Genomic DNA, 15,729 nt, shown 5'->3' on the forward strand with positions numbered 1-15,729 from the left:
GAAGTATTGAAAATTCTGAAGTTGACAGTAACAACATCCATAAACATTTAGCAGCTTTGTAAAACGCATTTTCAAGAAAGTGCAACATCTGTGGAATGTCGTTGCCACTTGTGAGCATTTTGCAACCCTCTTAACAAGGATTAGACCTGGAGTAAGATGGCTAAATGTCAAGACCCTCTTTCGTGTGTTTGCCTGTGAAGTTTATCCTTCCGTCACAAATTTCACAGGGTAGCTGTTTGCTTTCCGTACCAGCCTACCCACTCAAGTTGTATTGAGCTCACTGGAGTTTCAATTTATTTTTTACCGTGCTTTTTTGTTCTCTAAAAACAAGCGACGCTACTGCAGAACAAGGTATCAACACAGTGAAAACGGCAGACAAGAAGGAAGAAACCTACGAAGTGACGATCAGAAAAATGTCTGGAGCGTTCAACCGAACAGTCCCCTGTCACAGACATTCCTAAAAAAATGAACAGCGTCAGTTCGTCAGCCTCTGGCTGCTTTTATTAATCGAGCCCGGAGCCCGCTGGCGGAATAACTGGTTGTGCGTGTAAGCAGCCGGCCCAGCTTTGGAAACAAAGGCCTGTGGGAACAAAGGAACGCCCTTGTAGTATAGGAGGAACAAAAATACCAATGCCGATGGCTGAAAAGTGAAACGGTACTGTTGCTATTAATAACTGGGCCAGCGTGTGCCAGTAATCGTTTGTGTAGAGTGCGGAGTGTTGAAATATAAACGCACGGGATGGACGATTGTGAGCAAGCTTCAAGCCAAGTCGCTATGCCAGTGTACACAGACCGGAATGGTGTCTACATGTAGAAGAGGTGGGTTAATGGGGAGAAATCATCACCCCTCTTAAAAAGTCGCGTCTTGGGAATTTGAAACCCCCGGGAGCTTACAGAAATCCTGAGGTCAGTCATTGAACTCTGGTTCGATTGTCGGTGGATAAGTTACTCCTGTGGAATAGATATCTGTGCAGTCGGAACCGGACCGGAGTTGGGTTTCTGTGATTAAGACAGATGTTGAAACGTCTCTTTCAGCTAGGATTTTTGTAAGTGTTCAACTAGACATTTTGAAAGGTCTGTCAGAGTTTTCAGTTTCCAACCAGAGCTAAATGCATTTGATCAGAAATTAGTATATTTCTTCAATTATTTTACACATTGTCTACTTAGTATTGATTTCTCTGTGGTAGTACATGTACAGTGTTGTGAACAGTGAGTTCTTGTAGGCCTATGCGCCTGTTTGATGCTGCCTCAAAGATTCCCAGTGAAAATATTCTTTGGACAGATGGAGCTAGAGTCGGCACCAAAATTGGATGAAAAAAAATCAGGAATTTATGAGGCTTCCCTGGAGTTAGAAAGTGTTCCATAAATTAATCCTCAGTCGCCATGGGAATTTGATAAAGTGGATTAGCAATATTTATCGGTCCGCAGTCAAAGTGCAGACCCCCTTTTCTTGTAAAAAAAATCACCAAATTGGTTGTGAAAGTGTGTTCCGTTTGAATTTCACCCTCCAGTGGATGGAGTTTATTGGATTGGGCTTGTAAGACCCAGAATGGATGGAGTAAAAAGCTGTGTACCTTTTCGTAATCACTGCAGCCACCTTTCTTGACCTGTAAATGACATTAACAGCTGTCTTTTTTTATCCCGGGACCTTACACACTGGTCTATTTATAAATCCTTGCACTAATTTTATCCCGTACCCATTCATGAATAAAATAACACCAAACCTTCGCATGAGTCAGAAAAAAGTCCCTGCACGTGGGCAAAATTCATTTCCATTTTAATACAAAACATCATAGCCAAAATTAGACCCCAAAAATTCCCAAAAGATTACTTTCCATCTTTGAAATTGGAATCTGTCATTACCCATAGGCTTCTCTTGTAACAAGTTCCTGAATTTTACGTGCGTGGTCCTTTCGCAGGAAATAGTATTGCCTTCGTTATATATTGGGAGGAGGAGTCGCCTAGCGAGTCAAAACATTGTTTGCGACCGAACGACCGACCAAGAGGAAGCCAGCAATCAAGAACAGAGGAATTGTTTATCCCGCGGCCTGAAGTTCAGCAGTTGTTGCGGAGACCTCTTTTTGTCGATTAACAACTTTGTAAAAAAGAAGTCAGTGTTTCATAAGATGTGACACAACGTCTTGCGAGAGAACGGCTGTACAAGTGTAAGTGAAGACGTTTGTGTAGCCGGCTGGTGAAGTTGGAATCGTTAAGGTTCCCCGATGTTGCGATGAAGTTTCTGAATCACGCTACAACCTGACAATGTACAGGCCGTGAGAGACGTACATTTAGGCCGCTCTGAGTCTGAGGACGCTTCGTTGTGACTCATCAACCGAGGAAGGGGAAAGAACAGGTTTGCTTGTGCCCCCATCCAGCCGGGGAGAGGAAGCCACAAAATGTGCACGAGCCCCGGCAATGGGGTTCGGAAACCTCAGCTCAACCGAACCACAGTGATTGTGAAACTCCGGCAAACTGCAAGTTAACCTCGGGAGCCATTTTGGATTTTAATACACCGCTGTTGTGGAATACTTGTATTAGTTTTTCGTCGGGGGATTTATAACTTTCAAGACAATGGGGCAGTCGCCGTCGGATCTGCAGAGCCGCAACGGTGCGGCGGGTGGGCCGCTGGCCAGACGGACCCAGTCGTTGCGAGGTTCGGTCCAGTATCGGAACCGTCGGTCCAGCCGTTCCCGTCAGGCCGAGCAAGAGAAGCACCACAGCGTGCACATCATCGAAAGCATTCCAACCGAGATGTTCCTGAGCAGACAGAGACAATACAGAGCATGGCAGCAATATGTAAGTTTTTATAAACTGTAACCATAGAGCAAGGTGTAACCAATTTCAGATTTTTATTGCGGATTTTGATTTTTGTTTATACATGTTTGTTACCCACACGCTACTGTGGTAGGTACATGTATTGCGTAGAATCCACTTTTACAAGCCTAGATTTGTATGAATGTTACTGATTTAATCCACTCGTTGTGCGTGGTACGCAGATTAAAGTAAATTGGCTACGAATAGCACCGTTAAAGTAGACTAGAGACAACAGGCGTATCAACTTGACTCAAGCTTGAACTTTGATTTCATTCTGACTAACTAAGGCAGTTAATTTTGAACAGTGAAGAAGGTGAAGAATTGGAAAAAAAAGTGTGCAAATCCGTGCTTTATTGGCTCTGCGCACAGACAAAAGAGGGCGCTGTGCAATGTGACAATAGCAAAAATAGTCTGGTTCTCGGTTTGCAAGGATTCCACCTAGTAAACATTATAATCAAAATGCACACAAACAAACACGTGTATATCTGTTTATTTATTATTACACACAATATTCCCCTTTACTATGAGTTGACCTGACCCGACGAGTCATCACAGGAAATGTTTACATTTCTCAACAAAAATTGTTCTTGACAAGTATCCCAAAATTAAATTTGTTAAAATTACGAGCAAGGAAAAGAGCAACAAGTTTACAAGAAAGGGAACACTTGTACACAATTGACACAAGTGAACAATTTGTAGCATGCATTCAAGTAAACAAATACCTCCTCCAACAAAAAATGAAACCATTGCAAAATAGTTTAACCATTTCTTAATCTCAACACACTTTAGAGCAGTTAACTTTCACGTTTTTAAAAACATGACCACAAGTTTTGGCGTGCGTCCAAAAACTGAAACAGTTTACAAGTGCATTTCACAATGAACAGGTTTCTGAGTGCAAGGCGCTCCAAAACAGGAAAAGAGTTTGCACAAAAACAAGCCACTGCTAATATCCGCCCGTAATTCGTCACTTGCAGTTTTAACCCTCGGACGCCCCTCGTGACCTGATGTGATGTGCAGTCATGCCCTAAAGGCGGAACATTCATGTATGAGGTTGTTTGCGCACATTTATGTTATTGTACATGTAGTACATGTACTGTGTGCACATAGATTTGCCAATGTACATGTGCTGGTACATGTGTATGGGTATACGCTTTATTCACGAGTTGGCCATATTAAAGGGAATAAACAACATTTGCAAACATCGAAAAATAAAACTACCAAGTTTTTACGAAATACCTTACTAGGATGTTGGTAAATGACAGTCTAAAGCATCCTGTAAAATTATGGCACCTGGTGTCAAGTCATTATCAAGAAAATGGTATTTTTGTATTCATTTCCAACGGTGGTCGGCCGACCACCGTTGGAAAAACCTAACTATTTTTCAACTACTGCTCCAAATTTGCAATTTTTTTCAGTCCAAATTTTGTTTGCTATTGGTTACATGTTCATGAACGGGTGCAGGCCAGCTAGACTGCTTCCCTCACCTTACAATTTTCCGACATCTATAAATTGATCCATTTTACCAGACTACTTAAACATTTTAGTTTTTCTTGGTTTTTCCAGCATTTTCGAACACAAATCTTCAAACATGTCAGTGTAACAATATTTGATCTAACCCCTCAAATAGTTCATTTCTGAAAATTACAGCAAAAGCCAATGATGTACATTCCCTTAAATAGTCTGGCACCATCCTATTCAACAGTTTGCAATTTATAAAATACATTCAGGGAACACGATCAAAAATGTTTTCCTCATGAATAAGGTCTATAGAAATCTATTACTCTCATATGGAGGCCTTTTCTACACAATGTACATGTATGATTTTGGAAGATTTTTGGAAAATTTCATAAAATTTGGCAACATACAATTTTGGGTAGAGTTCACTTTTGAAAAGATAATGAAAAATTAAACATTGTACTTTGTACAAAATGTATTATTGTCTGTTGTACAATGGTCAAATTATGTAATTATCAATTTCAAAATCTATACAATTGACTGAATTAAGGTTTAAATAAAAATAAAATTCAGATACCAAAACCCCAAAATGTTAATCACTAACTTGACATCAATTTGTATTTCCAAAGTTGCCAGTGCTGTGTTACAAGCAGAATGACTCCCGTAATGACAGAAAAATGAATCACCAAACTAGCACGACCCTACATGCCTGTACTTTATTCCTCTCAAAACCTCGGAACTATTATTAAGGACTATTATGCAGTCTTTGTTCACCCCACTCAAAAACCTGCGAATTGCGATCCCCCAAGGGATGATGGGAATAATAGCAAAAAGGTGCCGACACACAGCAGTAGTTAAGTCACGGGCCATTTAACTTTTGAATATAATGGCCGGCAGTAATCGGATTACAAATTCCGGCTTTCACTCTTACACATGCTTCCATTATGATCGCAGTTTTAATTTGTTCATTCATCAGAATTGGGTCTTGAAGGCCTAAACTGTTAAAAAAGGAAAAGTGTTTAGTCTAATCATCGTTGTCCAGGTATCCCCAACCTAAGTCCTTTTGAAGTATTGCCCAAAACCTTCCTGTTTCCTCAAAAATCTTCCACTTCGCGGGGAACCCAATGGACAATTCCACGGTTACTCGCGTTACATTTTTGATGTACTTTTGAGTTTCCTTGGGCTGTAATTACCTTACTGAAAAGGTGTAATAACTGTTATCCCCATGGTAGCTATATAGAATAGACCTAGACCTACCTAAGCACCAAAGATGACATCCAGAAAAATGTGTTATGTATGCTTAAAACAAGATGCACAAAATCGGTTACACACGTTACATTTTCGTAAAGTTGCCCCAATGATGTTTACGTTTTTATTAGTGCTATAAACGTTTTGGAGTCATCAAAGCCTATGTGAAGTAAAGGAGCATACTAGTGTCCCAACTGTCTGTTTATAGCCAAACATGTGCCAGATTCTTTTTCACAAAAGTGGACCAACAGTTTTCTCTTTTAAGCTCATCATTATCAAACTGGTCTCCCCCCCTGCTTCACCTCAATAGTTGTGATTTCATTCATTAAATCCTAGCCATTCAGTGATTCACTAACAACCGTTAATTGCCGTCCATTCCTGCAGAGGAATTCTACAACAAATCTAAACCAGTCATTCCAAGTTGTCTTTCAAAAGTTCGGAGTGCGGACCCTCAGCACCGGGCTTGTCGGATCTTGCCATTAGAGCGATAATTATCAAACACTTTTCGGAAACACAGTTGTTGTTGAGCTTTGGTCAATTTCTCACAACAGGTATTCTGTTGCTGGTGCAAGAAAGGAGCATTATGGTCAATTAAAGATGATTAGAGTTTATCAGAGACATTGATGGGGGACCCCCTGTACTGTACTGGGCAATCCACCACACGGTTGCCAGTGTACAGTACTCTAGTCTATTGTGTTCCGTGCTTGTAAACAAACTTGCTGAAACCTAGTTTGCCTACATGTATGTCACGGCCTCATGGGGTATCGTGATCTGCTAAAAATTCTGGAAAAGCCATCAGGTTCCTTAAAGGGAAGATACAACATTTGCAAACATCAACAAATGAAATGATCAAATTATCACAAAGTACCTTACTGGATTGTAAGGGAAATGACAGTCTAAAGCATCCTGTAAAATCGTGTCTCCTGGTGTGCTGACATTTTCAAGAAAATTTGTATTTTTCCAACGCTGGTCGGCCGACCAGCGTTGGAGAAAACTTTTTTTTCCTTCAAAAACTGCTCCGAATTTTTCATAACAGTTGTTCCGCATTTTCTTTGCAATTGATTACACACCTGTGAAGTGGTACAAGCCTGCCAGACTGATTCTCTGACCTTATAATTCTCCAAAGTCTATAAAATTTCTCCGTTTCATCTTAAGTGGGGTCAGAGAACCAGACTACAAGAACATGGTTGGTTTTCTTGGTTTTTCCAGCATCTACTATCCCAAAATGTGAAACAAGTCAGTTTAACAATATTTGCTATAACATACTAATCGTCCAAATCCATTTATTGAAAATTGCAGCAAAAGCAAATGTTGTACATTCTCTTTAAGGTGATTTCCATGTCCTGGGAAATATCTGTGGGAAATCCAAAATCAACATTTTTACAAACATGCAAAAAAGTTTGAAAACCAAACTTAAGTTGCATAAAATAAAATCAGACGAATTTACAGAACTTTACTCTAAATCTGCTGAACTTTAAAATTATCCTGTCATGCTTTTGACAAATCCCACAAGATCCAGTTTCTTTAATAGTTTTTCCCAAACTATAAAAAGATTGTTTTCACAAATCACAACATTCAGAGTTAATGAAGCAGTCCTATTTTGTTTTTAGAAAAAGGTTTTCCTCCATATTTTTCTTACGTTGTTTCCGCAAAATCAATGATAGCCTTGAAAAAGAAAAAAAGAAAACAAACAAATCTAAAAAAAAAAACCGAATTGCCACACTTAAACTTTTTGTGGTCACTTTTAGTACAAAAAGTTATGCTTGCTGTATTTTTTATCATTTACAAAATTGTTGTATTTTTTTCCCCGTAGTAATAACTGATTCATATCTCTCTGCACAACCAAATATGGACATTTAGTGGCGTGGAATGCTATATTTTGGGAAAGTCATACGAAATGAATTTGGTCTCAGTAACATTAGGACATATCTCGGCCATAAATTCTGAAAAGTGTAAACAGTTGAAACCCATTTTTCTCAGTTTACAATTTCTCTTCAAAACTAAACAAAAATTTATGTACTTTTTTATGTCATCAATAAAATTGTAGCCCATATGGTTGTTCACCTGAATTGGGCATCAAACAATATTATGTGTTTGAAATATGTGTCTTATTGAAAGGATTTGAATTGCAAAATTTGTATTTAAATTTTAATAAAGAAGTTACAAACAGTAAGGTTAAAACATTGAAATCAACCCATTTTTTTTTTTAGAATGCCCTGACCGAGGAATAAAAATAAAAGACACATAATATCTTTTTCTTACTAATACTGCATGTATGGTGGTCTGTTGTGAAATACACCCACATATTGGGTGACATTTTCATGCACTTGTAACTGAGCACTAAACATGTTTACAGCTTACTTTATTGGAAGATTGTCAAGAAGGGAAACTGTTTAAAAAGTTAACCCAAGCCACTGAGGGAGTGTTAAAACCTTGGCAACTACACTTGAGGGTTTTGTGGTTTCGCAAGACCAGTGTTGCTCATTTTTTTTTACTGCTGAGGTGAGAAGTGTGGTCATAAGAAAGTGCTAGAATCCCCCCCCCCCCCCCTTTTTGACAATGTCAACAGGAAGTCATTAAACCATTGTCAGGAAGGATTTGGGGTTTTCAAAGCCCTCCATTATCCCCCAAAGTAAACAAATAATTCTGAGAATGGATTTCTGGTCTGTTTTCAGTGGGGATTTTTTTTGTTCTTTTCAAGGAGAGAGGGTGATAAATGTGTTTGTTTTTGTATATTGGCCTTTTTCTGTCACTTAATTAACCGTTACCCCCCCCCCCCCCCCCCGAAACCAACATGTAAGTTGTGATTTTCTTAAAAGAATAATATAAATTGTGTGATCATCATTTACTGAATACTGAAGAGCAGTTTACCAATGTTTACTTTTCGAACTATGCATTACAACCTTAAAGGGAATGTACATTATTGGCTTTTGCTTTAATTTTCAGAAATAAACTATTTGAGGGGTTAGTATAATAGATTAAATTATTGTTTCACTGACATGTTTGAAGTTTTGTTTTCGAAAATGCTGGAAAAACAAAAATGTTCAAGTAGTCTGGTTACCTGACTCCACTGAAGATGAAATGGATCAATTGACAGATGCCGGAAAATTGTACGGTAAGGGAACCAGTAGCTGGCCCGCACCCGTTCATGAACATGTAACCAATAGCAAACAAAATTTGGACTGAAAAAAAATGGTAAATTTGGAGCAGTAGTTGAAAAATAGTTAGGTTTTTCCAACGGTGGTCGGCCGACCACTGTTGGAATTTTTTACAAAAATACAATTTTCTTGAAAATGACTTCACACCAGGTGCCACAATTTTACAGGATGCTTTAAACTGTCAGTTACCAACATCCTAGTAAGGTATTTCGTAAAAACTTGGCAGTTTTATTTTTCGATGTTTGCAAATGTTGTATATTTCCTTTAAACATACCCGCTACGTACATGTACTACTACTATGTACATTATGTTTTCCTTCTTCCCTGGTACATAGTACATTCTCTGTGTGGCGACAAATATCATGTTGCGGTGTTGACAGTGCATGACCACAACATTCTCCCCGGTCCAGCAGTTTAGGGTCATTCCGCCGGATGTTTTTGAATATTTTACGACGCCGTTACGTGACTGCAATAATTTCCTGAAATGGTCATTCCAGTTTCAATATCCCCACACGTTCAACTCATAGTAAGCAATCCTCGGTATACATTTTGCAGAATTTATGATTTATGCTGTTTTTTCTTACTACATTGTATGGGCATCTTTATTCTATAACAGGTGGTCAGTAATTAAAATGACAGTGTCCAATCCATCACTGAATCCTTGACTTAGTGTAATTAAAGTAGGGGGCGGAGTTTAGTTCGATGAAAGGAGGGGTCGGATAAACCAATAGAAACCAACGCAGGCAATTCCAAATATTCAGTCTTAACTCTTAGAAATTGTGCGCCAACATTTTAGAAAATAGATTTGATTTGTGGTATTTCACTACATGTTAAGACCTGAGCACATAAAATATTTCAAATTAAGGTTAAGAAAAAATCCTTTTTTATATCCTCTTTTAAAAATTGAAGGTAGGCTAATTTTGTTTACATTTGAAGATAACATATTCTTCATGTATTGTTTAGGTTTCATATATACATGCACCTGAGACGGTTTATCAATTCCTATTGGTCGAGAGCCTGTCACGCCGGTGGTTTAAAACCGCCGGTAAAACACCGCTGCATTCTGAACTGCGCCACATCGCGCAGATTGCACCGCGCACACCAATTTCCATATAAGGAGAGTTTTAACACTATGTTCATGAGGCACATGCCATAGACATGGTCAAACATGAAAGAAAAGTGTGAACAAAATCGTTGGAAATGTGTGAATTTTTTACTTGTTTTGACTTTTTGACCGAAAAGTATTTATGAATGGGAATACAAAATGTGCTTGGCCGGTATTAAACAAGTACGTTTAAAACCCGCTAGGGGCCTGGATGGGAATCCAGGTTAAAATTTTTTTTCTTGGTTTTTATAGAATCTATGAACCCAAAACGTCAAAAAATTCAGTGTAACAATATTTGCCATACATGTATATTACCAACCCCAAATCCATCCATTTCTGAAAATTACAGCAAAAGCAAATGATGTATAATTCCCTTTAAAGGGACCTGAACATTCAGTTTACCTTAAAAAAGATTATGGAATTACCAGAAAATTAAAACAACTTTCCCAAATGTGACATCACTTTCATATGAGACACTGCAAGGCTCAATCCATTCCCCAACCCCAAACAGGGAGGAAAAAAAGGCATTCTTTGGTTTTTCCTGAGCTCGCTGTCTTTTCATAATGACTCACTGGGTTTGTTTTGAACTCCAGTGGCTGGGCTTGAGTGGCTTCGTACAGTGACCGAAAAAAAATGAAAAAAAACTAATTAGATAGTCATGAAGGGGTAATAATGATTGCAGCAGTGGCGGTGGTGTAATCAATAAGAAGATGGAGACTGACAGAGACAGCAGGATAACCTTGGCACATCACGGTGCAGCAGAAAGAGACAGGTGTACCTTTAACTTAGGTGCCGAGACTAGACTTGACCAAGCCGTCTATTCTCTCAAGTACAGTACATACATGTACGCCAGTCAGTAAGCAATGCAAGAGGGTGCAGACCAGTAAATCGACTCCCATAGACCTCAGTGATAATTACGCGCACTTTGAACTTAAAAAAAAAAAACTCACAACTCTCCAAGGTGTTTGAGACACCCGTCAAATTAAAGCTTATCTCATCATCTTTCATTTTCTGTTCAATTTTCTGGTGGTAGTCTGATGACTTCTGGGAGAAAATTCCAACCAAAGATGATCACCCCTAAAAGTGGTCCTGTGGCCCATCGCCATGCCTGGGCTCCATTGCAAAATACAGGAATTTTAGGGCCCAATTTCATCCAAATTTCACAGAAATACGAGCTTGCACTCCTGTTCACGGCTTCCACCCTTCTTTTTTTACAAACCCTCAAGTTTATGGCCCACAAAACGCTCTAATCCGCTCCGTTCACAAGTACCGGTACCCCCTCACTGGCAAAGAAGGAACAGTTGACCGACCGATGCCATCTTGCCTGACTGCAATTTTGCCGCGACGCGCGGCCGTACCACCACTGCATGTGCATAGTACAAATCCCCTGGTGTACGTGCGGCACACACAAGGAACGGTGCGCATCAACCAGCTAAATGTCCCGCCCATGGGACGTCGTTGCTAGGTAAAAGGGCGCCCTCTTTCATTGGCGCACGGAGCCCATAGCAAAAACATTGAGGGCATACAATTTTGGCCCTACAATTTTGGCCCGCGTAGGTAATTTTTTTTGTCTTAAAAAAAAAAAAAAATCAGCAGAAACATACTTGCTTTTTAATACAATATTTTTGTCAATAAAAAAGAAATCCTCTGGGCAGACTTGCTTAAGTCTATTGTACCACCAGATAAAGATGACAGATGGACTAGTTTATTATTGATATCTTGGCCGCTTCCACTCAATACCCCAATACTGACGTTCCAGGTGATGGCACAGCTCAGCCCCTGTAATTAATTAGTTGTGTCCAGTTTGGGGTTGTTGGAGCCGGGTTAATTAAAGACAATGGCTAATTAAAGGGACTACATGTATGTGCAATTTAATATCTAAGGGTGTGTCTGAAAACGAGTCTTGACAGTGGCTACGACTAGTCACTGCAGTGAGTCTATGGAAAGCGTTAGCCCTAAAAAAAAATCTGCATTCGGACATTGTCTTATCTTATTTTGTTAAAATTAATTTTAAAGCTGGAGTCCATCATTTGCAGCTATCCAAAAAGGTATTTGGCGTAATTATTGTTGAAAAACATACTGGTTGGAAGATAGTAAGGGGACTAAACTCCCTGTGAAATTATTCTTCCTGGCAAGCTCTCATTTTGAAGAAATCAACGAAAGAAGGCCTTTCCAACGGTGCGTCTTAAGAAGCACCGTTGGAAAATTTAAATTAGTAGTTCGTTTTGTTATTTGGCGCAGCGCGCGCAAGCATTGGCACGACGCACAGGCGCGTGCGGTTGCTACAATTCGTCGGATCTGTGCGCGACATCGCGTAAAGCTGCAATTCAAAACAATTCAAAACATGATTTAGCAACTTTTGATTTGAAATTGAGATCCTAGAATGCTGTTTTTCTCAGAATATACAGCTGAAGCTGAGCTGAAACTTCATCAGGTTAGTTTTTCAGTATCCTTCATTAGATTTTGAACACTTTTGTTGCTTCAAACGAACAAAATGCACAAATTACAAATGATGGACTATGTCTTTTAGGAAAACAAAAAATTAAGGTTAAAAAATACAGGTTGTACCGGTAAATTTAAAGTTTTGGTCAGCAATTATTCATTAGCTTATCTTAATCTTATTTTGTTAAAATTAATTTTAAACAAAACAAAAAAATGAGTTAAAAAAAAACTGGTTGTAAATTTAAAGTTTTAGTCAGCAATTAGTCATTTTCTTGTCATCTAATCCCCGTTACTCAGACAGTGTGTTTAATAATAGATAAAAAAATGTCCATTGTTTTGGATGATTATTTGTCACAGAATGGCATGTGTACACAATTTATGATGTCTTTGTCACTTTGTGCATAATGCATATCAGATACAGTTTGGCTGTAATATGATAAATTGCAATAAACATTCCATTGCATTTACTCACACAGTGTGGCCACATATTGCATTATACATGTAAATGCTGACTCCCTGGTGTGTGCAGTTTGCACTTAAAGGGAAAATACAACATTTGCAAACATCAAAAAATTAAACTACCAAATCATTTTGAAATACATTGCTGGACTGTTAGTGAATGACAGTGTAAAGCATCCTGTAAAATCATGGCACCTGGTATACTGTCATTTTCAAGAAAAGTGGTATTTTTGTATCAATTTCCAACGCTGGTCGGCCGACCAGCGTTGGAAAAAACTGGCTTTTTTTTCAAATACTGTCCCCAGTTGACCATCGCACTTGTTTGCAATCGATTACACACCTATGAACGGCTACAAGCCAGCTAGACTGGTTTCCTGACCTTACAGTTCCCCAATGTATGTAAACTGCTCTGTTTCTTCTTTTATGGAGTCAGGGAACCAGACTACAGGAAAATGATTATTTTTCTTGGTTTTTATAGCATTTTCGAACCCAAAACCTCAAAAAATTTAGTGTAACTATATTTGCTATATATTTCCAACCCCCCAATTCCATCCATTTCTGAAAATTACAGCAAAAGCAAAAGATGTATATTCCCTTTAAATCACTTGACCCAATTGTGTCCATTGTATTGTTGTTAATTAGCTCCAGATTTCTGCACTAGATTGCCATCTGATCTAGCCCACTCAGCACATCTTCTGGTACTTTGTGCACCGCTGCACTGCCAGTGTGCACGAGTGGCCATTGACCCTTTCTGTATTGTACAATATTGCGTTTTATACCCGTATAGATTTTAATCGTGGATAAATGGGTTATTGTATCCGGACATCGGCCGTAACAGAAACTGTATACTTAAGCTGAATGCGGGTGGCAATTACGGGGGTGGGGTCTATTACTATAGCCATTGATACATGTGTATATATGTAAGAGGGATGAAGCTTATGAATTCTGATTGGTTAAAAGATGACCATGTGACTATGCTTCATGCATTAGGCATGTGTTTTACTACATGTACTTACTAAAATATGAATAAAATAATAATATTGATTTATATACATGTACATGTACATCATATACATGTACCGTACATGCAGCACACACTAACCAAACTGGTTATCATGGCGCAGTACAACATTATTACCCCTGCTCTCCGGGCCAATGAATCATACCAAAAACCATCTCAGCTCTGTGAGTACATGTAGCTCAATGCTGCCATATCAGGGCAAGCGGCTAAATCAAGCACAGGACCATCTCTGCCCATTTTTCTCCAGGGTGGGGAGAGGCAATGAGTGACAAAGTGCCTTGCCTAAGGGCACATGCACCAGAACCATAGGCTGGATTCGAACCCACAACCTGCAGATTTACCCACAAGATAATGAGTTAAATGCAACCAGAGTGGGCCACAGCACTCCACCAATAGGTTATGAGTATTTTTTTAAAAAGCCAATGTTTTTTTGAGGTGCTTTGTATAAAAATGTGGCTCAGAAAGTTTATACATGTATGCTAAGAAAATTTGGCAATTAGCGGAGAACCAGTAAAAGGCATTGGATACATCACACAACATGTTAGCCGGTAACCTGTTTTTGCTATATAGCCAAACTTTTTTCTTCCATGCTTGACCAATTCATTTGCAAAGATGACCACTGTCATGTGACAGTCACATGACCTCATATCCTCCAGGCGTTGCTATTTTTAGTCCAAATTTCCTGGGGCATCTGTTTAGGAAGAGGAAACAGACTTACGCAAGTCTAACCTTGGCTAAGTAATCACCCAAGCGGAAATCCTACCCTAATTTCTAAATTCGGCAAGTCGTTAATGAAGACCAGTCTTTTTTTTGTTTCCCTTCTTGCGGTAATTAGACCATGAACCAAGGAAGAGGCTGATAATAGCAACAGATAAGAATCGAGTCCGGGCGCCAGACTGGCGTGATGAGTTGTTTACATGTGTGTGGCTGCAATGACTGAGTGTAGACAATGGAGGAAAAAAAACAATAATATGTACATGTACATTTGCAGATGTGGCTCACTTTGTTATTAAAAAAAAATACATAATTGAAAATGTATTCCCTTTTTGTATTCAGAATAAAGCATGTAAGCGTAATTCATTACTAATTACAAAACTTGCTTGAATTATTTTTCATTGAAGCAGATTTTTGTACGTACCGTTTTATGCAATTAAACCATTTTCCCTTTTCAAATGTTTAATTTTTAAGTTTTTCATTTTCAAAGCCACATTAACATTCAAATGTCTTAAAAATTACAAAACAAATTGAATACGGACCAACAGGAAGAATAGGAGACAGTTTAGAGTTGGTTCTGAAAAATTTAATTCAAGCATACATTTGTTTCGTCTATCAAACAAGAAACGTTCATCCTGGGGAGTACAGTACACAAATACTGCAGTTTTGTAACTTTGACAATATTAAATGGTGGGGAATAAAACAATTAAAAAACCATAAAAAAAATTGATTGTTGATTTGTTGTCATCATCCATCTTCCAACTCGATTAATTATCACTCTAACCTAATATGTCCTTTTTTCTTTTCCTTTTCTTAACTTCAGGCTCAGATGGATCTGCCTCCTGAGAAGGCAAGGCTCCTTCGTCAGTATGACGACGACAAGAAATGGGATCTTATATGCGACCAGGTGAGCAGGGTACCAGACTGTTTGTTTGTCAGTTACACTGTCCAAGTGTCTGTTTGTTTGTATGTAATCAAGTGAGGATGGCACAGTCAGTGGGTTGTTTATCTGTTGCACTGTCTTAGTGTCTGTCTGTTTTATGCGACCGGGTAAGGAGAGCACTGTCTACCTCACCGTTTGTTTGTTTGTTTGTTTGTTTGTCAGTCACACTGTTTTCTCTTTGTCTTTGGGTGTTTGTGGCAAAGTTTTCTACATGTGTTTCTAAATTTGGTTGTAGGAAAAAGTCTCTGCGAAGGATCCGCCACACACGTACATCTTACGAATCAAACGGGTGATGGAACCGGGGAACACATCAAAGGTGAGAAACATTTGTCCAATTCGAGTTCAATAAACAATTTTTTTAAAAATATTAA

The 15,729-nt window shown here is 38.8% G+C and overlaps 1 protein-coding gene across 1 annotated transcript in view; it reads left to right on the top strand.

Annotated features, from left to right (window-relative positions):
* Window positions 1–1,309: 1,309 nt before the first annotated feature.
* LOC119719732 (formin-like protein 2) overlaps window positions 1,310–15,729 on the top strand; it is a gene marked incomplete at its 3' end in the record, with an annotated part of 31,663 nt that continues 17,243 nt past the window's right edge. Inside the window, exons 1-3 of the mRNA XM_038189229.1 lie at window positions 1,310–2,796; window positions 15,239–15,322; window positions 15,594–15,674. Of these exons, the coding sequence (XP_038045157.1) occupies window positions 2,572–2,796; window positions 15,239–15,322; window positions 15,594–15,674 (390 nt within the window). The remainder of the gene's footprint in view (window positions 2,797–15,238; window positions 15,323–15,593; window positions 15,675–15,729) is intronic.

Source organism: Patiria miniata, unplaced genomic scaffold (assembly GCF_015706575.1).
Source record: "Patiria miniata isolate m_02_andy unplaced genomic scaffold, ASM1570657v1 HiC_scaffold_8, whole genome shotgun sequence".
Taxonomy (NCBI): domain Eukaryota; kingdom Metazoa; phylum Echinodermata; class Asteroidea; order Valvatida; family Asterinidae; genus Patiria; species Patiria miniata.